Source organism: Heptranchias perlo, chromosome 5 (assembly GCF_035084215.1).
Source record: "Heptranchias perlo isolate sHepPer1 chromosome 5, sHepPer1.hap1, whole genome shotgun sequence".
NCBI lineage: Eukaryota > Metazoa > Chordata > Chondrichthyes > Hexanchiformes > Hexanchidae > Heptranchias > Heptranchias perlo.
The window spans coordinates 103791699-103813323 of NC_090329.1; the positions used below are offsets into that span (position 1 = coordinate 103791699).

A 21625-nucleotide genomic window follows, 5' to 3' on the forward strand; every position below is an offset into this window, starting at 1 on the left:
TTCATGTCGATGCTGACACTGTCCCTTTTATTCCATGGGCTTCAATTTTGCTGACCAGCCTGTTATATGGCACTTTATCAAACGCCTTTTGAAAGTCCATATACACTACATCAACCGCATTGCCCTCATCAACCCTCTCTGTTACCTCATCAAAAAACTCAATCACGTTAGTTAAACATGATTTGCCTTTAACAAATTCATATTGGCTTTCCTTTATTAATCCACACTTGTCCAAGTGACTATTAATTTTGTCCTGGATTATCATTTCTAAAAGCTTCCCCAGATCGGCCTGTAGTTGCCGGGTCTATCCTTACACCCTTCTTTGAACAAGGGTGTAACATTTGCAATTCTCCAGTCCTCTGGCACCAACCCCATATCTAAGGAGGATTGGAATATTATGACCAGCATCTCTGCAACTTCCACCCTTCTTTTAGCAACAACATCCCACCCGGACCCAGTGACTTACCTACTTTAAATACAGCCAGCCTTTCTAGTACCTACTCAATCAATTTTTAGCCCATCCAGTATCTCAACTACCATCTCTTTTACTGTAACTTTGGCAGCATCTTCTTTCTTGGTAAAGACAGGTGCGAAGTACTCAATTAGTACCTCAGCCATGTCCTCTGCCTCCATGTGTAGATATCCTTTTTGGTCCCTAATTGGCCCCACCCCTCCTCGTACTACCCGTTTACTATTTAAACGCCTATGGAAGGCTTTTGGATTCCCCTTTATGTTAGCTGCCAGTCTAGTCTCATACTCTCGCTTTGCCCCTCTTATTTCCTTTTTCACTTCTCTTCTGTACTTTCTATATTCAGCCTGGTTCTCACTTGCATTATCAACCTGACATCTGTCATATGCCCCCTTTTTCTGCTTCATCTTACTCTCTATCCCTATCATCATTCAGGGAGCTCTGGCTTTGGCTGCCCTATCTTTCCCCCTCGTGGGAATATACCTAGACTGTACCCGAACCATCTCCACTTTAAAGGCCGGCCGTTGTTCAATTACAGTTCCGCCTGCCAATCTTTGATTCCAATTTACCCGGGCCAGATCCATTCTCAACCCAATGAAATTGGCCCTCCTCCAATTAAGTATTTTTACTCTAGATTGCTCCTTGTCATTTTCCAGAACTAATCTAAACCTTATGATACTATGATCACTGTTCCCTAAATGTTCCCCCATTGACACTTGCTCCATATTAGGGTAGTTGAAGTCCTCCATTATCACAACTCCATAGTTTTTGTGTCTCTCAGTAATTTCCCTGCAAATTTGCTCCTCTATATCCTTCCCATTAGTTGGTGGCCTATAGACTAGACCCAGTAGTGTAATGGTGCCTTTATTGTTTCTTAAGCCTAACCAAATAGATTCTGCCCTTGACCCCTCAAGAACATCCTCTCTCTCCAGCACTGCAATATTCTCCATAATCAATACTGCACCCCCCTCTCCTTTTTTTCTTTCCCGAACACCTTGTATCCAGGAATATTTAGTACTTAATCCAGCCCTTTTTTTGTGCCAGGTCTCCATTATCGCAACAACATTATATTCCCACGTGACTCTTTAAGGCTGCTGCTCACCAACTTTACTTACCACGCTTTGTGCGTTTACACACATGCACTCTAAACCTATCTTAGACCTTCTCATATTCTGTCTTAGTCTGATTTCGCCTAATACTATACTATTTCTTACTCCAGTTCTATCTCTCTCTCCCAATCCTTTGTGCACCTTGTTTCTCCTTTCTAATGCTACATCCTGGTGCCCATCCCCCTGCCAAATTAGTTTGAACTCGTGAAGCTCCCCACGAGGACATTGGTCCCAGCTCTGTTGAGGTGCAACCCATCCGTCTTGAACAGGTCCCTCCTGCCCCAGAACAGGTCTCAATGCCCCAAGAATCTGAAGCTCTCCCTCTTGCACCATGTCTCTAGCCATGCATTAACTTGCCTTATCTTCCTATTTCTGTACTCACTAGTGCTTGGTACTGAGAATGATCCAGAGATTACTACCTTTGAGGTGCTACTTTTTAAACTTCGTCTCTAGCTCCTGAAACTGACTGCAGGACCCCATTCCTTTTCTTTCCTATGTCGTTGGTACGCACATGGACCACAACTTCTGGCTGTTCCCCTTGCCCCCACAGAATGTTCTACACCCTCTCCCTGGTGTCCTTTACCCTGGCACCAAGGAGGCAACACACCACGTGGGACTCACGTCGGTGGTCACACAAACGCCTATCTGTCCCCCTGACTATTGAATCCCGTATGACTACTGAATTTCTACACTTCACTGTGCCCTCCTGTGCAGTCCTTTGCCCCATAGTGCCATGCTCAGACTGCACTCCTTCAAAGTGTCGTCACCCTCAACTTATATTCAATGCTGAATACCGGTTTGAGAGTGCCACATACCTAGAAGATCCATGTACTGCCTGCCTCTTCCTGCCCTTTAGGATGGCCACCCACTTGAACTCTGTGTCTGTGGGGTGACCACCTCCTGGAACGTATTTCAGCCTCCCTTATACTCTGCAGTGACTCCAACTGCCCGTCAAGTTCAAGAACCCTCAGCTCCTGCTTTTGTACTGATACCTGGGGCTCCTCCCATGGGGCTCAACGCCGCTTCTCTCGACTAAATTATCTACTTATTTATAAATAATTACGTTTTAGTCTGTTATGGGTTTTTTTCATTTAAAAAAAAATTTAGCACCTCCTACACCTAATTCCCACTCTCACTAAATTCTCAAGTTCCCACTCAGTTCATGATCCACTCTCCTCGCTATGTGCTCTGTACTTCAGCCCTTTTAACTTCCTCCCTAGCTCCTGAAACTCTGACTGCAGAACCTCATCCCTTTTCTTTCCTATGTCATTGGTTCCCACATGGACCATGACTTCTGGCTGTTCCCCTTCCCCTCGCAGAATGTTCTGATGGATGGTTAAACCCGCTGTACGCCAGATACACTCAAGTCTGCACCCCTTCGACCTGAGGGGGCAAGAATGTGGGCAATACCAGGGGAATGAGAGCGCTTTCTGGGGACAAGGGTATTAAAGGTGAAGGTGAAGGAGTGGTTGACAAATCGATGGCGAAGTATTGTGGTGAATTGAGGTCCAGAGGCTAGGTAGTTAGAAGTTTGAAGGTGCAATTGTAAGTGGCATGGGGGAAGAGTTTTTTTTCCAGTGGATGCAGGAGGAATTGGGGTTAGGAGGAGGGGGGACTGTGGGTAGTGAGCGATATAAGGAAATGTCAGAGATAGCCTTTCCATGGGAGATGGCAAGGTCATGATGATGGCCGTGAACATGGGCAGGGGTGTTTATACGGAAGGAAACTTATATATGAAGGATAGGAGGGCAGTTAATTCAGAAGAGAGAGTCCAGGGAGTGCTGAGATGAAGGTTGAAATCACCGAAGCGTTACTCTATGCAAAGGTTGAGGGAGGAAAGAAGGGAGGCTATCTCAGGGAGAGACTCAGGTGGGACTTGGGAGCAGGGTGGTAAACAACGAGATTTCGAAGGGATGAAACAAGGTGAGATGCTCAAAGGAGGAGAAGGTACCGGAGGAGTAGGGGGAGATACCAAGTGTGATTCCACTGCCATGATAAAAAGAAAGACTTGCATTTACAGAGCACTTTTCACGACCTCAGGATGTCCCAAAGTGCTTTACAGCCAATGGAGTACTTCTAAAGTGTAGTCACTGTTATAATGTGGAAGATAAACAATTAAACTGAATGAATTTAACTACCTAGGACTGCCATCCAAGCTCTACCACTCACATCCTTTGAAATGGAGTGCAGCTTCTTTGAAAGACACCCCTGGTTCTTTCCGAACAGGTTGGTAATTATTATAATTATTTCTAATGCCCACATAGATGTAGATAACAATTCTCTGGAGCATTTTCTACTAGGTCAGACCTGAAACAAAGTCTTTTGGAAATTGCATCTGGCATGACATCTCCTTAATAATTGTGACAACGAGCTTCATTCTCCCCATGGTGACCATTTCACCTTTTCACAAATTGGAGGCACTAGCTAGACAATCATGACCTGATGTGGTTTTGTTTATAGGGAATAACATGATGTGTTCTCCCTCACCCCCATAGCTTCCAGCTACCCTACAGACAGTAATGTGTAATGCTTTGCCATCAGGCTCCAAGACAAAGGAAATCAATTCAGAGTGCAGCTCGAAGAGTTATATTTAAAATATATCAGCCTGGCTAAAATGTTTTAGGATATGATGCAGGTGCAAAGTTTCAAATTAAGACTTAAAAATTATGCAGCTCCCTGGATGGCTTGGTTGGTAAAAGCAGCAATGAACTGAATCACATGAAGCTGAATGTGCCAGATCTGAACCACTTCTGCAATATAAATGCACCATTACTGACCTGGGATTCATGATAAGACGTCGGAAAAAGTAGGTCCAGGTAATATAGTCCATGGCATCTTGCTTGGATGAGACAGTTCCAGCAGAAATTTCAGCGTTCATGTGATCAGAGAGCACCTCCAGCAAACTACAATGTGGGAAATATGTATTAGTAATGTGACAAACAGGAGTGGTTTTAATAGTATTGAAGATTTCAATGCTTTCAGCTGGCACACAAACAATGAAGGTAAGGGAAAGATTTCCTCTGATGGCCATTTGTAAGAAAATCATAAATATGTTCCTTATACTCAGATTTGAACAGAGGAAATCTTTCCTATAGTGATTTGCTTGTGCCAGGAAACACCCTTCTGTTCCTTCCTCAACCAATTCAGTATTATCTTCAGACAAATGCTGCACATTGTAAGGTATTCTCAATATTGCATTTAATGATTCAAATTCTGTTTTTATTGCTTAGGATTTTTAACCTGTATTTTAGGGATTGCATTCCCCAATTCTGTCTTTTTATACATTAAAACCAAAAAACAGAAGCCTTGGTTATATTTCTTCCAAAGGAGCAACTGGACCAAAGATGTATATATTCATTTATAAATAACTATACTTATAGAATGAGACTATCAATGACCCAAGAACTTCCTGATGTATTTATAACACATTACAAAATCTACTTTTTATATGACTAGAACAGTGAACTCTCAATTTGACTGGCTATTTTGTCCTGCATTCTCCTCCAGGGTTACATTCAGCACCAGATGAGGCAGTGAATTTATTGTGTCTGCTTCTGTATAATATGCTACCACAAAAACAAAACTGCAGATCTCTGAATTCTAATGGAAACAGACAGCTAATCTGGCTAAGTTCCAAGAATGATCAATCAAATTTCATTTTAAAAAAGTTTAATTTTATATATTGTTAATGGCAAAATAATGAAACTTTTACATATCATTAATGGCAAAATAATTATCAGTGACCCTATCACCGCCAACAGGATCCTAGGGCTTTTTTACTTCCCACATTTTAAATTGCACCTTTGGTCATTTAGCTGGCAGCTACATAGACTGGTACCAGACTGAGTTGATTTGATTAGAGGTGCTAGGAAAAAGGTAGCAGGTGGCACACTGTCCTTTTACCTTTGGGATCTGGGTTTCAAATCAAATACAAACTGATGGGACAAAAATCTTCTCTCTCTGCTGGATGTAAGTGGTCTGTCTGAACTGAGTTTTGCGAGTATCGACCCAGTTTTTTGTGGCCAACATTAAAGTGCTCACGAGTTGACAATCTCCCTCAGAGAGGCCATAGGGAATGGTTGTTGCAGGCAATAAAAATGTAAGTGTGCTCTTTTGAGTTGGGTTTAAAGCAATATATTAGGGTAAAGTAGAGGGAGCTTTGGTCTGTGCTTCACTGGAACTGCTTCACACAGACACTGGAGCAGAAAGTGAAAAAGAATTCCATTCTGCAGCACTGACATCCCTCACAGAAACAAATAAGTATAAGAAAGGCTGAATTCAACTGATAGGTTATGGGTAAACAATAGTCAACAAATGTCATCAGGACATATGTAAACCCTGGCATACAGTTATTCTCTTAATATAACTCACCTTGATTCAACAGGGAAGGGTTCATACAGAAACTTTTTGTAGAAATCTTTTTTAATATCATGGACCAATATCACAGCTTTGCCCTGGTCATCAAACTGAGGCCTGCCTGCACGCCCCATCATTTGTAGAACATCTAAAGTTAAGAAAATGAGAAACTTCATATTTTACCCGTAATTTAAAAAAATTCCAACTTCAGCTGCAGCCAGTCACCAGATTGTAAGGTAATTATCTATGAGGAAGATCATTCGGCCCACCTTAATTCATTCATTCAGAAAGATACAAACATTCCTCCATTGTAGCATCCAATTGCTTCTTAAATGATTCCAGCGTTTTTTCCTTTGCTTAGTGGTGGTACACTTGCCCGAGTCAGAAGGTTATGGGTTCAAGCCCCACTCCAGGATTTGAGCACATAATCCAGGCTGACACATCAGTGTAGTATGTGGGGAGTGCTGTACTTTCGGAGTCTTAAACTAAAGCCCCGTCTGCCAGCTCAGATGGACATAAAAGACCCCGCAGCATTATACGAAGAGCAGCATGGGCATTTTCCTGTGTCCTAACCAACATTTATCCCTCAACCAACACCACCAAAAACAGTTTAACTGGTCATTTAGCTCAATGCTCTTTGTGAGACCTAGCAAAAATTGGCTGCTGTATTTGCCTACGTAACAACAGTGACTGTACTATAGAAAGTAATTAATTGCTGTAAAGTGCTTTCAGACATGAAATTGCTATATAAATGCAAGTTCTTTTTTTATTCATTCTATCTGGAAGTTTAAGCCACACATTGATCACTCTTTGTGTAATGAAGAATTTCCTTATATCAGTCCTAAAATTTCTTTTTACTAGTTTGAGCCTGCATCCCCTTGTTCTACTCATGAAATTTAATTTAAAGTAATATTCCGGTTTACTTTACCCATTCCTTAACAATCTTATTTACCTCTAGATTACTTTGCTAATACCTCCTTTCTAAGCTGAAAAGCCCAAGTTTCTCGTCTTTCCTCATAACTCAGATCCCAGACACTATGGCCCCGATATTTCCGGGGAGGCGGGGGAGCACAGTTGTGTGCGAAACGCGGAAATCCCGCTAAATTAAATGGCAGGACCTCATTATCATTTTTTTATTCCGTTTCCCACCAATTGCATTGCGGGGGCCTGATTTTAAAATTATAATGAAGTGTCCCGCCTCTTGAAAGCTGGACACAGGTACATCACGCAACCCGCCGCCATAAAAATGGCAATGGATGCGGATGCGTTGAGGTCGCGTTTTGCGATTTTACATTTTTAACCCCCACCCTTTCGCCCATCGTGGGGGGGTTAATATCGATCCCTATGGATCAGCATTGTGGCTCTTCTCTGCTTTGTCTCCAGTACTTGAACATCTCCCTTGTTTCTTGGTGACTAGACAGGATGCAGTATTTAAGGTGGTGTCTGACCAGAGCACTATAAAGTTTGATCACTATCTCACCTGACTTCCAGTTTACTGTTTTGGCTATGTAGTTCAACGTTCTATTGGCTTTATTGATTGTTGCTCTGCATTGTAGATTGGTCAACAATATATTCATCTTCTAACCATGTTGACCGCTGTTTACTAGGTTATTATTATACAGTTAATCCTCGAGTTTACTCATAAGAGTCAATTCTACCGCTATTGGTTTAGAAAGCAGGGTAAGCCACAGTTGGTGGACATTTCCATGGGCACTGTTAATCTTGATTCCTGGTTTCTCACCAATCTTTGTAGTAAAGGATCCACTCAACAGTACACAGAAAACCCACCCAAACTAAGGCTGGTAAACACATCCTCTTAGGTTGAGCATACAGACTCGTGGTATTGTGAGCTACCACTATCCCTTATTTTGCAGTCCTGAATGTTCGTTACCTTGGCTGATAGCAAAGAAATCAATATTGACCATTAATTTGTCAGTATCTTCTTCAGCTTCCTGCTGAGCTTTCTGGTCTACAGGAGTCTGGGAGGGCAGTCCCTTGTGCCGAGGTTCTTCAGGTGCCCCTCTGCTACTTGCTCAACAACTGGAGGAATAATGAAGTGAAATGCCAGGAATGCCCCCATGCACCTCATCATAATAGATAGCACTGTCGCCTCTTCAGCTAGAAGGTCGTGGATTCAAGCCTCACTCCACTAACTTGAGCACATAACCCAGGCTGACACTGCAGTGCAGTACTGAGGTAGTACTCATTAAACTGAGGCCCCATCTGTCCTCTCAGGTGGACCAATAGATCCCAAGGCACTATTCAAAGAAGAGTAGGGGAGTTCTCCCAGTATCCTGGCCAATATTTATCCCTCAACCAACATCACTAAAATAGATTATTTGTTTACGTAGCTCATTGTTGTTTGTGCTGTGCTGAAATTGGCTTCTGCATTTCCTATACTACAAGAGTGACTATACTTCAAAAGTACAATGGCTGTACAACACTTTGGAATGTCCTGAGGCCATTAAAGGTGCAAGTCCTTTCCTATTATAATAGCAAATGCTGGGCCTGGCATACAGTCCCAGTTTTGCACGTTGAGGGAGTCCCAGGGCATCCAGGGTAGCATTATGAAGTAGAAACCTTATGTAACACACAGGGGAGAAGAAAATATATCCTAATAGTTTTTGTTTGATAAGCAATCTGACTGGCTATGGTGTGAACCATTGAATGGGAGGTCTTAAGATTGTTAACATGTAATTAACAAAAATTGCAGGCAAAGGTGTTCGGGGAAACAACTAGAGTATTTCTGGAGAAAGAAGGGATTCAGGGATTATGGTACGAAAGTAGTGTTGCTGTATGAAAATGGGAAAGGCCTGTTGGGCCTACTGGTCTTTTGCTGTTCAATGATTTACATTTCTTCAAATTAAACCATGATTCATACTGGGGAGAACATGCAACAAGTTCAACAACAATAATGAAAAATTACATCAGAGGGAAAAGAGAGGAGGTAAACAACCACATCGAGTTACTTACCTGTAATTGCAAAGTCCACATAACGTCTTGTTTTTCCATCATAGTATTCAGTACCTTTAACAATGACTAGATGAGCAGGGAAGTTCACTCCCCAAGCCAAAGTGCTTGTGGCAATAAGAACCTACAACAGTAGGGAGCACAAACAGAATCAAACTAATTCGAAACAACAATAACAACTTGCATTTATATAGCGCCTTTAACGCAGTAAAATGACCGAAGAAGCGTTATCAGACAAAATTTGATACCAAGCCACATAAGGAGGTATTAGGACATGACCAAAAGCTTGGTCAAAGATGTAGGTTTTAAAGAGCGTCTTAAAGGAGGAGAGAGAGGTAGAGAAGTGGAGAGGCTTAGGGATAGAATTCCAGAGCATAGGGCCTAAGCAGCTGAAGGCATGGCCGGCAATGGGTGGAGTGATGAAAATTGGGGATGCGCAAGAGGCCAGAATTGGAGGAACACAGAGATTTTCGGAGGGTTGTAGGGCTGGAGGAGGTTACAGAGCGCCGAGGGCATGGAGGGATTTGAAAACAAGGATGAGACGTTGCCAGATCGGGAGCCAATGTAGGTCAGCGAGCACAGGGGTGATGGGTGAACGGGTCTTGGTGCGAGTTAGGCTATGGGCAGCAGAGTTTTGGATGAGCTCAAATTTACAGAGGGTGCAAGGTGGGAAGCCGGCCAGGAGAGCTTTGGAATACTCGAGTCTAGAGGTAACAAAGGTATGGATGAGGAGTTCAGCAGCAGATGTGCTGAAGCAGGGGCAGAGACAGGCCAAATTACAGAGGTGAAAGTAGGCAGTCTTGGTAATGGAGAGGATATGGGGTCGGACGCTCAGCTCAGGGTCAAAATAGAACGCCAAGGTCACGAAAATTACTAATACAATAGGCAGCATAATACTGAGAATTTTCTTTTTTTTTGGGAGATCTTGAGGAGAAGAGGGTGCTCACCTGGATTTTGCAATTAACAAAGAGTTCTTCCACGTGTTTCCGGTCACGTTCGTGGAGCCCAGCATGATGTAGTCCAATACCAAAGGCCAAGGTCAGTTTTAGATTGGAGTCTCTCACCATCTCAATTATATCACTCATCTGTAAAGATGTAACGTTAGAAAATGTTATTTTATTTCAAAAATCATCTTTCCATGATCATGTCTTCTAGGAACCACAATCTTGTCTTCGACCTCCTAAGTGCACTAACTACAATCCTTTCTAGGATTGCACAAGAGCATTAATGACAATTGTTTCTAAGATTGCACTAACTACAATCCTCTCTACGATCACGCAAGTACACTAACTGCAAACCTGTCCACAACTGCGTAATCCTTTCTAGGATCACATAAGTGTGCTAACACCACTTATGCTGAGGTTCTTATTCAGCAGAACAATCAATATCCTTGAATAAGATCACATTACACCAGTCAAAAAAAAATTGATGTGTAAAACAGATGTACGTTGACATTAAATATTCATCTTCATTAAAAAGGGAAATAAAATTAGTTTATAATATGGTGTGAATTGGGTAAACTTCCATAATTGACATTCTTATAAAATCCTCTGGCTATTATGTAGCAATGTAAACCTACAGTGCCTCAACTACAAAAGACTGTTCTGACGCAGAGATACTCATCATGCAGTACTGAACAGAAGTTAGCTGGCAGTAGCTCAGTTGGAGCTGAAACAGTGTTGTATACTTATTTTGGTTAAAGGAATTGCTGCAAACAGTATGCATTAAAAATATTGACAAATATCTCAGACAGCTAAAGACTGCAACCCAAATTTAAGGTTTTAACAATGTTCATATCCATTATTCAATTCCTATTTTTTTCTCTTTGGACAAAAAGCGTTAAATGATTTAAAATAAATTAAATATTCGATTATGACAATCAAAAGCAGATATTTCAAAAAAAATGTTCAACTACAAGATTCATTCTGCTACATTATTGCATGTAACAATAGGTTCAAACAAAATCCTTAAATATTCTTTGCCCATTGCTTTGTAGTGCTTAAAGTTTTCAGCACAGATGATCCTATTTTCATTTGCAGACATTCGTGGATGGGTTTCATTGATTGGGGTAAGCATGTGGCTCTTGTTTCCTGTCCGTAATGTCTACAGGGCTATGTAATGTAAATTGGAAAAGTAAAGGCCCCTGGCAGGAGGGCTGGTACTTGCTCAACGAACTTGCTGGGTTGTTAACAGCAGGAAACCCAGGCTGTTGCTAGGAGACTGTCATGTGTTTGCATAAATCATCGCAACATATGTTTTCAGTCCTACTTAATCTTAACTAACCTGTGCCTAACTATAACCATAAGAAAATGTTGTGTTGCTAAGGTAGTTTCCCAAATATAGTAACACTATTTCTATAGAAATGTCGTATGGAGAGAAATATAATTAAGTAATTAAACAGAAGAGATGCATAAATAATTACAGTATTGTCAAGGTTAGTTTGCGCATAAGAAAGTGGTAGAAAGTGAGAGTGTAAATTTGTGGAGTGCATTAATCATCAATTATTGCTCAACTTCAGTTCAGCTCCATTAACTAATTAATCATTTGGATATTGTGATGAACATCAAAACTATGACTGGATATAAATAGTGATGCATTAAGATTGAAAGAATACACTTTCGAAAATGACAGCATGCTCCAAGTTGAAAAGCATTCTATTTACGAAAGAAAGAACTTGCATTTATATAGTGCCTTTCATGACCTCAGGATATCTCAAAGCACTTCATAGCCAATGAACTGCTTTTTGAATTGTAGTCACTGTCTTAATGTAGGATACGCGGCAGCCAATTTGTGCACAGCAAGGTCCCACTAACAGCAATGAGGTAAGTGACCAGATAATCTATTTTAGTGATGTTGGTTGAGGGACACCAGAACTCCTTTTGCTCTTCTTCAAATAGTGTCATGGGATCTTTTACGTCCACTTGAAAAAACAAAATACTAATAACTTATTTGAAAGTCTCAGTTCATAACTTTCCTTGGGATCCAGAAAAGGATCCATTTGATGCAATACAGCATGAACAAGAAATCTCAGGATGATTAACATCTCTGGGCTGGTTGAACTTTTGCCTCTTCATGGTTACATGAAGTCTTCTCCCTCCAAATACTCTGACTAAAAACTGGCAATTCCATTAATTCAGTCTTGAAAGTTCAACATCTCATCTGAAAGTTGGCACCTCTGACATTGCAGCACTCCCTCAGTACCACACTGAAGTGTTAGTCTAGATTATGTGCCCAAGTCTCTGGAGCGAGGCTGGAATCCACGGCCCTCTGATTCAAAAGGCTATCCCTGAGCCAAGGCCGACATCCATTTAATCCTTTGAGGGCTGCAACACCATTTCTACAGCAAAATTTTAAGTAATGTAGAGGTTTACAATATTTTTTTAAAGGAAACATTATGCAACTCCATAGGTTTTTTTTCCACAAGAATGAACAAGCATTGTGGTCAGGAAGGACCTGTGACAGATTATAAAACTGACTGTTCTAGAACCAGGCACCACAGTCTTCATGAAAAATACAAAGCGTTGCAATAAAATAACCCAATACATCGAAGCATAAAAACAAGAAAACCGAGGTTGATGGCCTTGACGGCATATTTATTTTTAAACTGAAGGTAAGAGATAAAGTAATTTAAAAAAAAATCAAAGGCCAAAAGCTTAAATTACCAGAATATTTGCCCAGTTCTAGTCCTTTGTGGGAAAACAAACTGAACAAGGCTAACAGTTCCACAGACTAACCACAGTTGATAACAGCAGAACTGAACTGCAAAGCAGCACTGGGTATGACATGTGCACGTATGTGGGAAGCATTCAATAGTAAGTATAGAGCAAGTATAAAGCACAAGAAAAGAGGCAAACACCATCTCTTGACCAATAAAACTGGGTTCAGTGGTTTACTACTCATTTATCAGGATACTCTCTGCAATACACAATAATCTCAAAATTAGGATCAGTACACACCAGGCATCTGTTAACAGTTTCAATAATTAAGCAGGTCAGTGACAGCTTGCTTTTTTCAACCTGTTCCCCATTTTCTTCTCTCCTGAAGCTCTCCAACATGTTGCTTAGATGGTCTTTCATTGTGTGTAAGTAATGAAGATCAGGCTATTCCACTCTTGGGATCATCAGAACCAAGCTCAATCCTGTTGACACCCAATGTTCACACATACACATGTTCCAGCAAGGATCAGTGGATAACAATCAGGAGTGGGAACTTTGGTTAACTTTTCACTCTCTTAGCTTACCCTTTGCCTCTGGAAATCTCCCTTACCATATTTTCTAACTCTCAACTCCCTCTCCTCTGGCTGTCCATGACGCTGCTGCCTCTGTTGACCTGCTCCACAGTTCCCTTACCACTGGATGCAATTGTCCCCATTAAGTCACTCATGGTCTCCCAACCCCAACAATCCTCCTGGCATACTTTGACCCCAATATTAACTGGCAACCGGGGAGGCTGAAATCAGCCAAAGAACCTGGCATGGTCCTACCCATCTTAGTGGCAGGGCCTCATATTGTAGGGCTGCCTCCCGCCCGGCAGCCGGCCAAATGGACAGCCTGGCTGGTGGATGGCAGGGTACGTCAGCGGCAGGAGGCCGCAGCCGCGAATCCTTGGGGACAGTCCCTGGCACTGGGAAGGGAGCATCAGCTCCAGGTGGCGATCGGGAGGGCTGGGGGTCTGGAGGGAGTTTTGAGGTCAGAAGGGCTGCGGGGGAGGCTGGAGATCAGGGCTGGGGGAGACTGAAAGCTTCCTTGAAGGGCCTGGGGAGAGCATCCCTCCTCCTTCTAGCCCACAACGAGTGCTAAAAGAGCCACTTACCTTGGGGAACTGGCAGCTCCCACCTCAGATCAGCTGCCAGGAAAGCTAAATGTCTAGCCTCCGCCTCACTTACTATTAAATTTAAGTCACACGTCGATGATCTCATCAGGCCGTGATTTTGGTATGTTGAACGTGTTGTCACCTCCCAAATCCGTGCCCATCTTTCCCGCAACTCCATGTTTGAATCCCTCCAATTAGGTTTCCGCCTGTCACAGCACTGAAACGGCCCTTATCAAAGTCACAAATGACATCCTACGTGACTGTGACCGTGGTAAACTATCCCTCCTCATCCTTCTCGACCTCAGCCTTTGACATGGTTGACCACACCATCCTCCTCCAACACCTCTCCTCCTTCGTCCATTTGGCGGGACTGTGCTCGTCTGGTTCCATTCTTATCTATCCAGTCATAGCCAGAGAATCGCCTACAATGGCTTCTCTTCCCGCTCCCGCACCGTTACCTCTGGAGTATATCCTTGGCCCCCTCCTATTTCTCACTTACATGCTGCCCCTCAGTGACATCATCCAAAAACACGTCAGATTCCACATGTACGCTGACGACACCCAGCTCTACCTCACCACCACCTCTCTCAACCCCTCCACTGTCCCTCATTGTCACTCTGCTTTACTGGATGAACAAAAATTTCCTCCAACTAAATATTGGAAAGGCAGAAGCCATTGTCTTTGATCCCCGCTGCAAACTCCGTTCCCTAGCCACCAATTCCATCCCTCTCCCTGGCCAATGTCTAAGGCTGAACCAGACCGTTCACAACCTTGGCATCCTATTCGACCCTGAGATGAGCTTCCGACCACATATCCGCTCCATCACCAAGACCGTCTACTTCCACCTCCGTAATATCGCCCGTCTCTGCCCCTGCCTCAGCTCATCTGCTGCTGAAACCCTCATCCATGCTTTTGTTACCTCTCGACTCGACTATTCCAATGCTCTCCTGGCTGGCCTCCCAGCTTCCGCCCTCCATAAACTTGAGCTTGTCCAAAACTCTGCTGCCTGTATCCTAACTCGCACCAAGACCCGTTTCTCCCATCACCCCTGTGCTCGCCGACCTACATTGGCTCCCGGTCCGGGAACGCCTTGATTTTAAAATTCTCATTCTTGTTTTCAAATCCCTCCATGACCTCATCCCTCCCTATCTCTGTAACCTCCTCCAGGCCTACAACCCTCTGAGATCTCTGCACTCCTCCAATTCTGGCCTTTTGCGCATCCCCAATTTTAATCACTCCACCATTGGCGGCTGTGCCTTCAGCTGCCTAGGCCCTAAGCTCTGGAATCCCCTCCCTAAACCTCTCTCCTCCTTTAAGACACTCCTTAAAACCTACCTCTTTGACCAAGCTATTGGTCACCTGTCCTAATATCTCCTTTGTGGCTCGGTGTCAAATTTTGTTTAATATTGCTCCTGTGAAGCCCCATGGGACATTTTACTGCGTTAAAGGTGCTATATAAATGCAAGTTGTTGTGGTTGTTGTTAATTTGGCCCTCACCTGTCTTTTGCGGGAGCCTGACTTCTGCATTTTAAATTTTAAAGGGGTCGGTATGGGGGTCGGGTTGGTATCGGGTTACCTGATCGTGATATATTAACCTCCCCTCGACCCTCATCCACCCATAGGGCTCAAAATTCTTGATCGGTGTCCAGGAGAACTTTTTTAGTCAGTATGTGACAAGCCCAACAAGAGGGAATGCAATTCTAGATTTAGTCCTGGGTAATGAAGATGGGCAAGTGGGTGAAGTAACAATGGGTGACCATATTGGGGATAGTGACCACAATTCAGCTAGATTTATGCATTATTATGGAAAAGGACAGAGTTAAATCAGGAGTAAACGTTTTAAATTGGGGGAAGGCAAATTTTACAAAACTAAGAGGTGATTTGGCAGAAGTGGACTGGACACAACTACTTGAGGAGAAATCAGTGGCAAGCCAGTGGGAGGCACTAAAAAGTGAAATTCTACGGGTACAATGCAGACACGTCCCCTCAAAGAACAAGGGTGGCACTGCCAAATTTAGAGCCCCCTGGCTGTCTAGAAGTATATGGGGCAAGATGAAGCAGAAAAAGAAAGCTTATGACTGTCACAGAAAACCAAATACTGCAGAAAGCCTAGGGGAGTATAGAAAGTACAGGGATGACGGAAAAAGGGAAATAAGGAAAGCAAAGAGAGGGCATGAAAAAATATTAGCTAGTAAGACTAAAGAAAACCCAAAGATGTTTTATCAGTACATTAAGAACGAGAGGATAGCTAAGGAAAAGGTGGGACCTATCAGGGATGATAAGGGTAACTTGTGTGTAGAAGCAGAGGATATGAGTAGGGTTTTAAATGAATATTTTGTCTCCGTATTCACAAAGGAAAGGGATGATCCGGACATGGTAGTTAAAGAGAGGTGTGAAATATTGGATAAGGTAAACATTACGAGAGAGGAAGTACTAGAGGGCCTGGAATCCTTGAAAGTTGATAAGTCACCAGGGCCGGATGGATTGTTTCCTAGGCTATTGAAGGAAGCCAGGGAGGAAATAGCGGATGCTCTGAGGATCATTTTCCAATCCTCACTAGATACAGGGGAGGTGCCAGGAAGACTGGAAGACTGCAAACGTAGTACCATTGTTTAAAAAGGGTATGAGGGAAAGGCTGAACAATTATAGGCCGGTCAGTCTTACCTCAGTGGTGGGCAAACTATTAGAATCAATACTGAAAGATAGGATAAACTGTCACTTGGAAAGGCATGGTTTAATCAGGGATAGTCAGCTTGGATTTGTTCAGGGAAGGTCATGCCTTACAAATCTGATTAAATTCTTTGAGGAAGTGACAAGGAGGATTGATGAGGGTAGTGCAGTGGATGTTGTCTACATGGATTTTAGTAAGGCATTTGACAACGTCCCACATGGCAGACTGGTCAGAAAGATAAAAGCCCATGGGATACAGGGAAATGTGGCGAATTGGATCCACAGTTGGCTCGGTAACAGGAAACAAAGGGTAAAAGTCGATGGATGTCTTTGCGAATGGAAATCCGTTTCCAGTGGTGTGCCACAGGGCTCAGTGTTGGGTTCCTTGCTGTTTGTGGTATATATTAATGATTTGGACTTGAATGTAGGGGGCATGATTGGCAAATTTGCAGATGACACAAAAATTGGCCGTGTAGTTGATAGTGAAGAGGTTAGCTGTAGACTCCAAGAAGATATCAATGGGTTGGTGAAGTGGGCGGAAAAGTGGCAAATGGAGTTCAACCCAGAGAAGTGTGAGGTAATGCACTTAGGGAGGGCAAACAGTAAATGGGAATACAAAGTAAACGGGAATATATTGAGAGGGGTAGAGGAAGTGAGAGGCCTTGGAGTACATGTACACAGGTCCCTGAAGGTGGCAGTACAGGTAGATAAGGTTGTGAAGAAGGCATACGGAATTTTCTCCGTTATTAGCCGAGGTATAGAATACAAAAGCAGGGATGTAATGATGGAACTGTATAAAACGCTGGTAAGGCCACAGCTGGAGTATTATGTGCAGTTCTAGTCACCACATAACAGGAAGGACTTAATTGCTGTGGAGAGAGTGCAGAGAAGATTTACAAGAATGTTGTCAGGGCTTGAAAATTGCAGCTACGAGGAGAGATTGGATAGGTTGGGGTTGTTTTCCTTGGAGCAGAGGAGGCTGAGGGGAGACTTGATTGAGGTGTACAAAACTTTGAGGGGCCAAGATAGAGTAGACAGGAAGTACCTGTTTCCCCAGCGGAGAGTTCAAGAACTAGAGGACATAGATTTAAGCTGATTGGCAGAAGGATTAGAGGAGACATGAGGAAAAACTTTTTTACCCAGAGGGTGGTGGGTGTATGGAATTCGCTGCCCGAATTGGTGGTAGAGGCAGGGACCCTCAACTCTTTTAAAAAGTACCTGGACCTGAACCTAAAGTGCTGTAAGCTGCAGGGCTACGGACCTGGTGCTGGAAGGTGGGATCAGAATGGGCACTTGGTTGTTCTTCGAGCCGGCGCGGACACGATGGGCTGAATGGCCCCCTTTTGTGCTGTATCTTTTCTATGGTTCTAACCTCACAGCCCTCCATGTAAAATGAATTCACCTGTTCTCTGTCCTGAATCTCTTATGTTTAATCTTGTATCTTTCTCCACTTATTCTCGACCTCTCAATCAGTAGAAACAACTCTATTTCTATCTACTCTGTTCTACCCCTTTATAATTTTAAACACCTCCATCAAATCACCCTGTAATCTCCTCTATGCTAAAGAAATTAGCTTCAATTTTTCAAGTCTTTCTTCCTATTTCCTCAGATCAGGCAGCATTCTAGTGAATCTGCGCTGTACTCTCTTATTGCCTCAACAGCCTTCATAGAATCATAGAAAATAGGAGCAAGAGTAGGCCATTCAGCCCTTCGGGTCTGCTCCGCCATTCAAAATGATCATGGCTGATCGTCTAACTCTGTACCCTGTTCCCGCTTTTTCCCCATATCCCTTGATCCCTTTAGCATTAAGAAATATATCTATCTCCTTCTTGAATATATCTAATGACGGCCTCCACTGCCTTCTGTGGTCGAGAATTCCACAGGTTCACCACCCTCTGAGTGAAGAAATTTCTCCTCATCTCGGTTCTAAATGGCATACCCCGTATTCTGTGACCCCTGGTTATGGATTCCCCAGCCATCGGGAACATCCTCCCTGCATCTAGTCTGTCTAGTCCTGTTAGAATTTTATATGTTTCGATGAGATCACCTCATTCTTCTAAACTCTAGTGAATATAGGCCTAGTCGACCTAATCTCTCCTCATACGTCAGTCCTGCCATCCCAGGAATCAGTCTGGTAAACCTTCGTTGCACTCCCTCCATGGCAAGGACATCCTTCCTCAGATAAGGAGACCAAAACTGCACACGATACTCCAGATGTGGTTTCACCAAGGCCCTGTACAACTGCAGTAAGACATCCCTGTTCCTGTACTCAAATCCTTTTGCAATGAACGCCAACATACCATTCGCTTTCCTAACTGCTTGCTGCACCTGAATGCTCGCTTTCAGCGACTGGTGTACAAGGACACTCAGGTCTCGTTGCACCTCCCCTTTTCCCAATCTATCACCATTCAGATAATAATCTGTTGCCCTGTTTTTACAACCAAAGTGGATAACCTCACATTTATCCACATTATACTGCATCTGCCATGTTCTTGCCCACTCACCCAACTTGTCGAAATCACATTGGAGCCTCTTTGCATCCTCCTCACAGCTCACATTCCACCCCAGCTTTGTGACGTCTGCAAACTTGGAAATGTTACATTTAGTTCCGTCATCCAAATCACTGATATATCTCATGAACAGCTGGGGCCCACGCACTGATCCTTGCGGTACCCCACTAGTCACTGCCTGCCTCCCGGAAAAAGACCCATTTATTCCTACTCTCTGTTTCCTGTCTGTCAACCAATTCTCAATCCATGCCAGTATATTCCCCCCAATCCCATGTGCTTTAATTTTGCAGACTAACCTCTCGTGTGGGACCTTATCAAAAGCCTTCTGAAAATCCAAGTACACCTATCTATTCTACCAGTTACCTCCTCAAAAAACTCCAGTAGATTTGTTAAGCATGATTTCCCTTTCATAAACCCACGCTGACTTTGTCCAATCCCGTAATGCCTTCCAAGTGTTCTGTTCTTCCTACAGTGTAGAGCCCAAACCTGCACACAGTGCTCCTATTGTGGTTTGCTAAGGTTTTATTTCGATTCACCATTACATCTCAACTTTTATATATCAACTTTGCCATAAAACCCAGTATTCCATTAACTTTTTTATTGCCTCATTCACTTGAAGTGCTGCTTTTACTGTCATGTAAACATGAACCTCCAAATCCTCTGTTCTTCCACACCACCCAGCATTCTCCCATTCAAAGTATAATTATTACTTTTGTTTTTTTTTAAAAAACAAAAATGTATCACCTTACATTTACTGACATTCAATTTCATCTGCCACATTTTTGTTCATTCCACCATCTTATCAATATCCGCTTACAGCTTCCTTCGATCCTCAGAATTATTTACTATTTCTCCTATTTTTGTATCATCTGCAAATCTAGCCATTATTCCCTCTAGCCCTATATCCAAGTCACAGTGAAAAGAAGCGGTCCCAGAACAGAATCCTGCGGGACACCACTGCCCACTTCCAACCAATCTGGAAAACTGCCATTAACTCTCTTTTCCTCCCTTCAACCAGTTTTTAATCCAATTTGCTACCCTCCCCCTAATTCCATACCCCTTAACATTCTCCAATAGTCTCACGTGTGGCACATTGTCAAGGGCTTTATGGAAGTCCATGCACACCACAGGCTCTGCATTTCCCCCATATCTGTCACCTCCTCAAGAACTCCATCATCTGGTGCATGACTGGCCTTATTGTTCATTGTCAAAATAAGTTCGACCATCTAGAGCAATACCACATCTCCTTTCCTAAGGCAAAAACTCCACTAGTCCAGGTTCATCTTGGAGGTAAGGTAAACACCAGACTCGTCTTCTCAAATGATCAAACACCTTTCTTCCTCAACTCCATGATCAGCTCTTCCACAATTCTCTGAGTGTCTTGAATCCAGTTTCCACCCTTACTACAGTACTGTGACTGCCCTGGTCAAAGTCACCAATACCATCCTTTGTGACCATGACCATGCTGAATTATCCCTTCTCCTCCTCCACCTCTCTGTGGTATTCAGCACGGACAACCACTCCATTGTTTCTCCTCTGTGGTCCATCTATTCGTCTCCATCTACAGCAAATGTCTACTACTCCCACTCTGCACAGTCATCTGCAGAGTGCCCAAGGTCTGTTTGATCAGCTCAATTTTTTTGATTATATTTGTCCATCTGCAACATTATCTGTAAGCATGAAGTCAGTTTCCATAGTATGCTGATAACACCCGGCTCCATCTCTCCACCATGGCCATCTCTGTGTTCTCAAACTACCTGTCTGACGTCAAGTCAATAATGAGCCAACTGAAAAATGGGAAGACCAAAATCATTTGCACCTCTGCCTGGTGTATCACCCTCCTTGGTTACTTGTTCAGGCTGAACCAAACAGTGCAAAACCTCGTGTGCTGTTTGACCCTAAGCAGAGCTTCAAACTCCATACACTAAGCATCATCAAGACCACTTATTTCTGCCTGTGTAATATTACTTGCCTCTGTCCCGCTCTCACTCTCAATGTTGCTGAAACCCTTGTCCACAACTTTGTTACTTTCAACACCTTCTTTGCCAGTCACCCAACCGCCATATATGCAAAATATAACACTTGACAAAGCTCCATTGCTCACATCCGTACTAAATCTTATCTATCAACCCCTATACTTACTGAAGTTCATCGGCTTCTAGTCCTCCAATTCAGGTTTTTTGTGCATCGCCCCTCCGTCTTCCTTTCCTTCCTCCAGTTCACCATTGGTGCCACAGCCTTCAGACGTCTCAGCCTTACTCTGGAACGCCCCCTAAAGTCCTCTGACTTGTTGCTTCTTTCTCTGCCTTTAAGGCACTCCTCAAACATGCTTTTGGTGATCACTCATAACCCTTCCACTGGTAGTCATTAATCATTGATTAAGGAAGTGAAGATAGTTGAGCCCTAGGACGCTACCTTGAGGAACTCCTGCAGCAATGTCCCGGGCTGAGATGATTGGCCTCTAATGATCACAACCATCTTCCTTTGTACTAGGTATGACTGTTAATTGTATCATGTGATTTTTATCAATTAGTGTTAATTGTATTCAGGTGGTGTGTGTCAATTGGGGACTCTTCTATCCTTTTTATACGAGAGCTTATCTAGGGTGTGGTGTGCGTGTAAGGGGGATGTCTGTGTCAATAAAGGCTTGGAAGCAACGGAAGAGCAGGCTCCAGTATCCTATTCTTCACCACCAGCCTATCCAGTTGTAACAATGACTCCAGCCACCA

General features: G+C 43.1%; 1 protein-coding gene across 1 annotated transcript in view; it reads right to left on the minus strand.

Moving 5' to 3' along the window:
• The window catches only part of ascc3 (activating signal cointegrator 1 complex subunit 3), a 599461-nt gene that overhangs the window by 94359 nt on the left and 483477 nt on the right, over positions 1-21625 (minus strand). Inside the window, exons 31-34 of the mRNA XM_067984949.1 lie at positions 9852-9989; positions 8908-9028; positions 5950-6082; positions 4356-4481 (exon numbers count right to left, since the gene is read on the minus strand). Of these exons, the coding sequence (XP_067841050.1) occupies positions 4356-4481; positions 5950-6082; positions 8908-9028; positions 9852-9989 (518 nt within the window). The remainder of the gene's footprint in view (positions 1-4355; positions 4482-5949; positions 6083-8907; positions 9029-9851; positions 9990-21625) is intronic.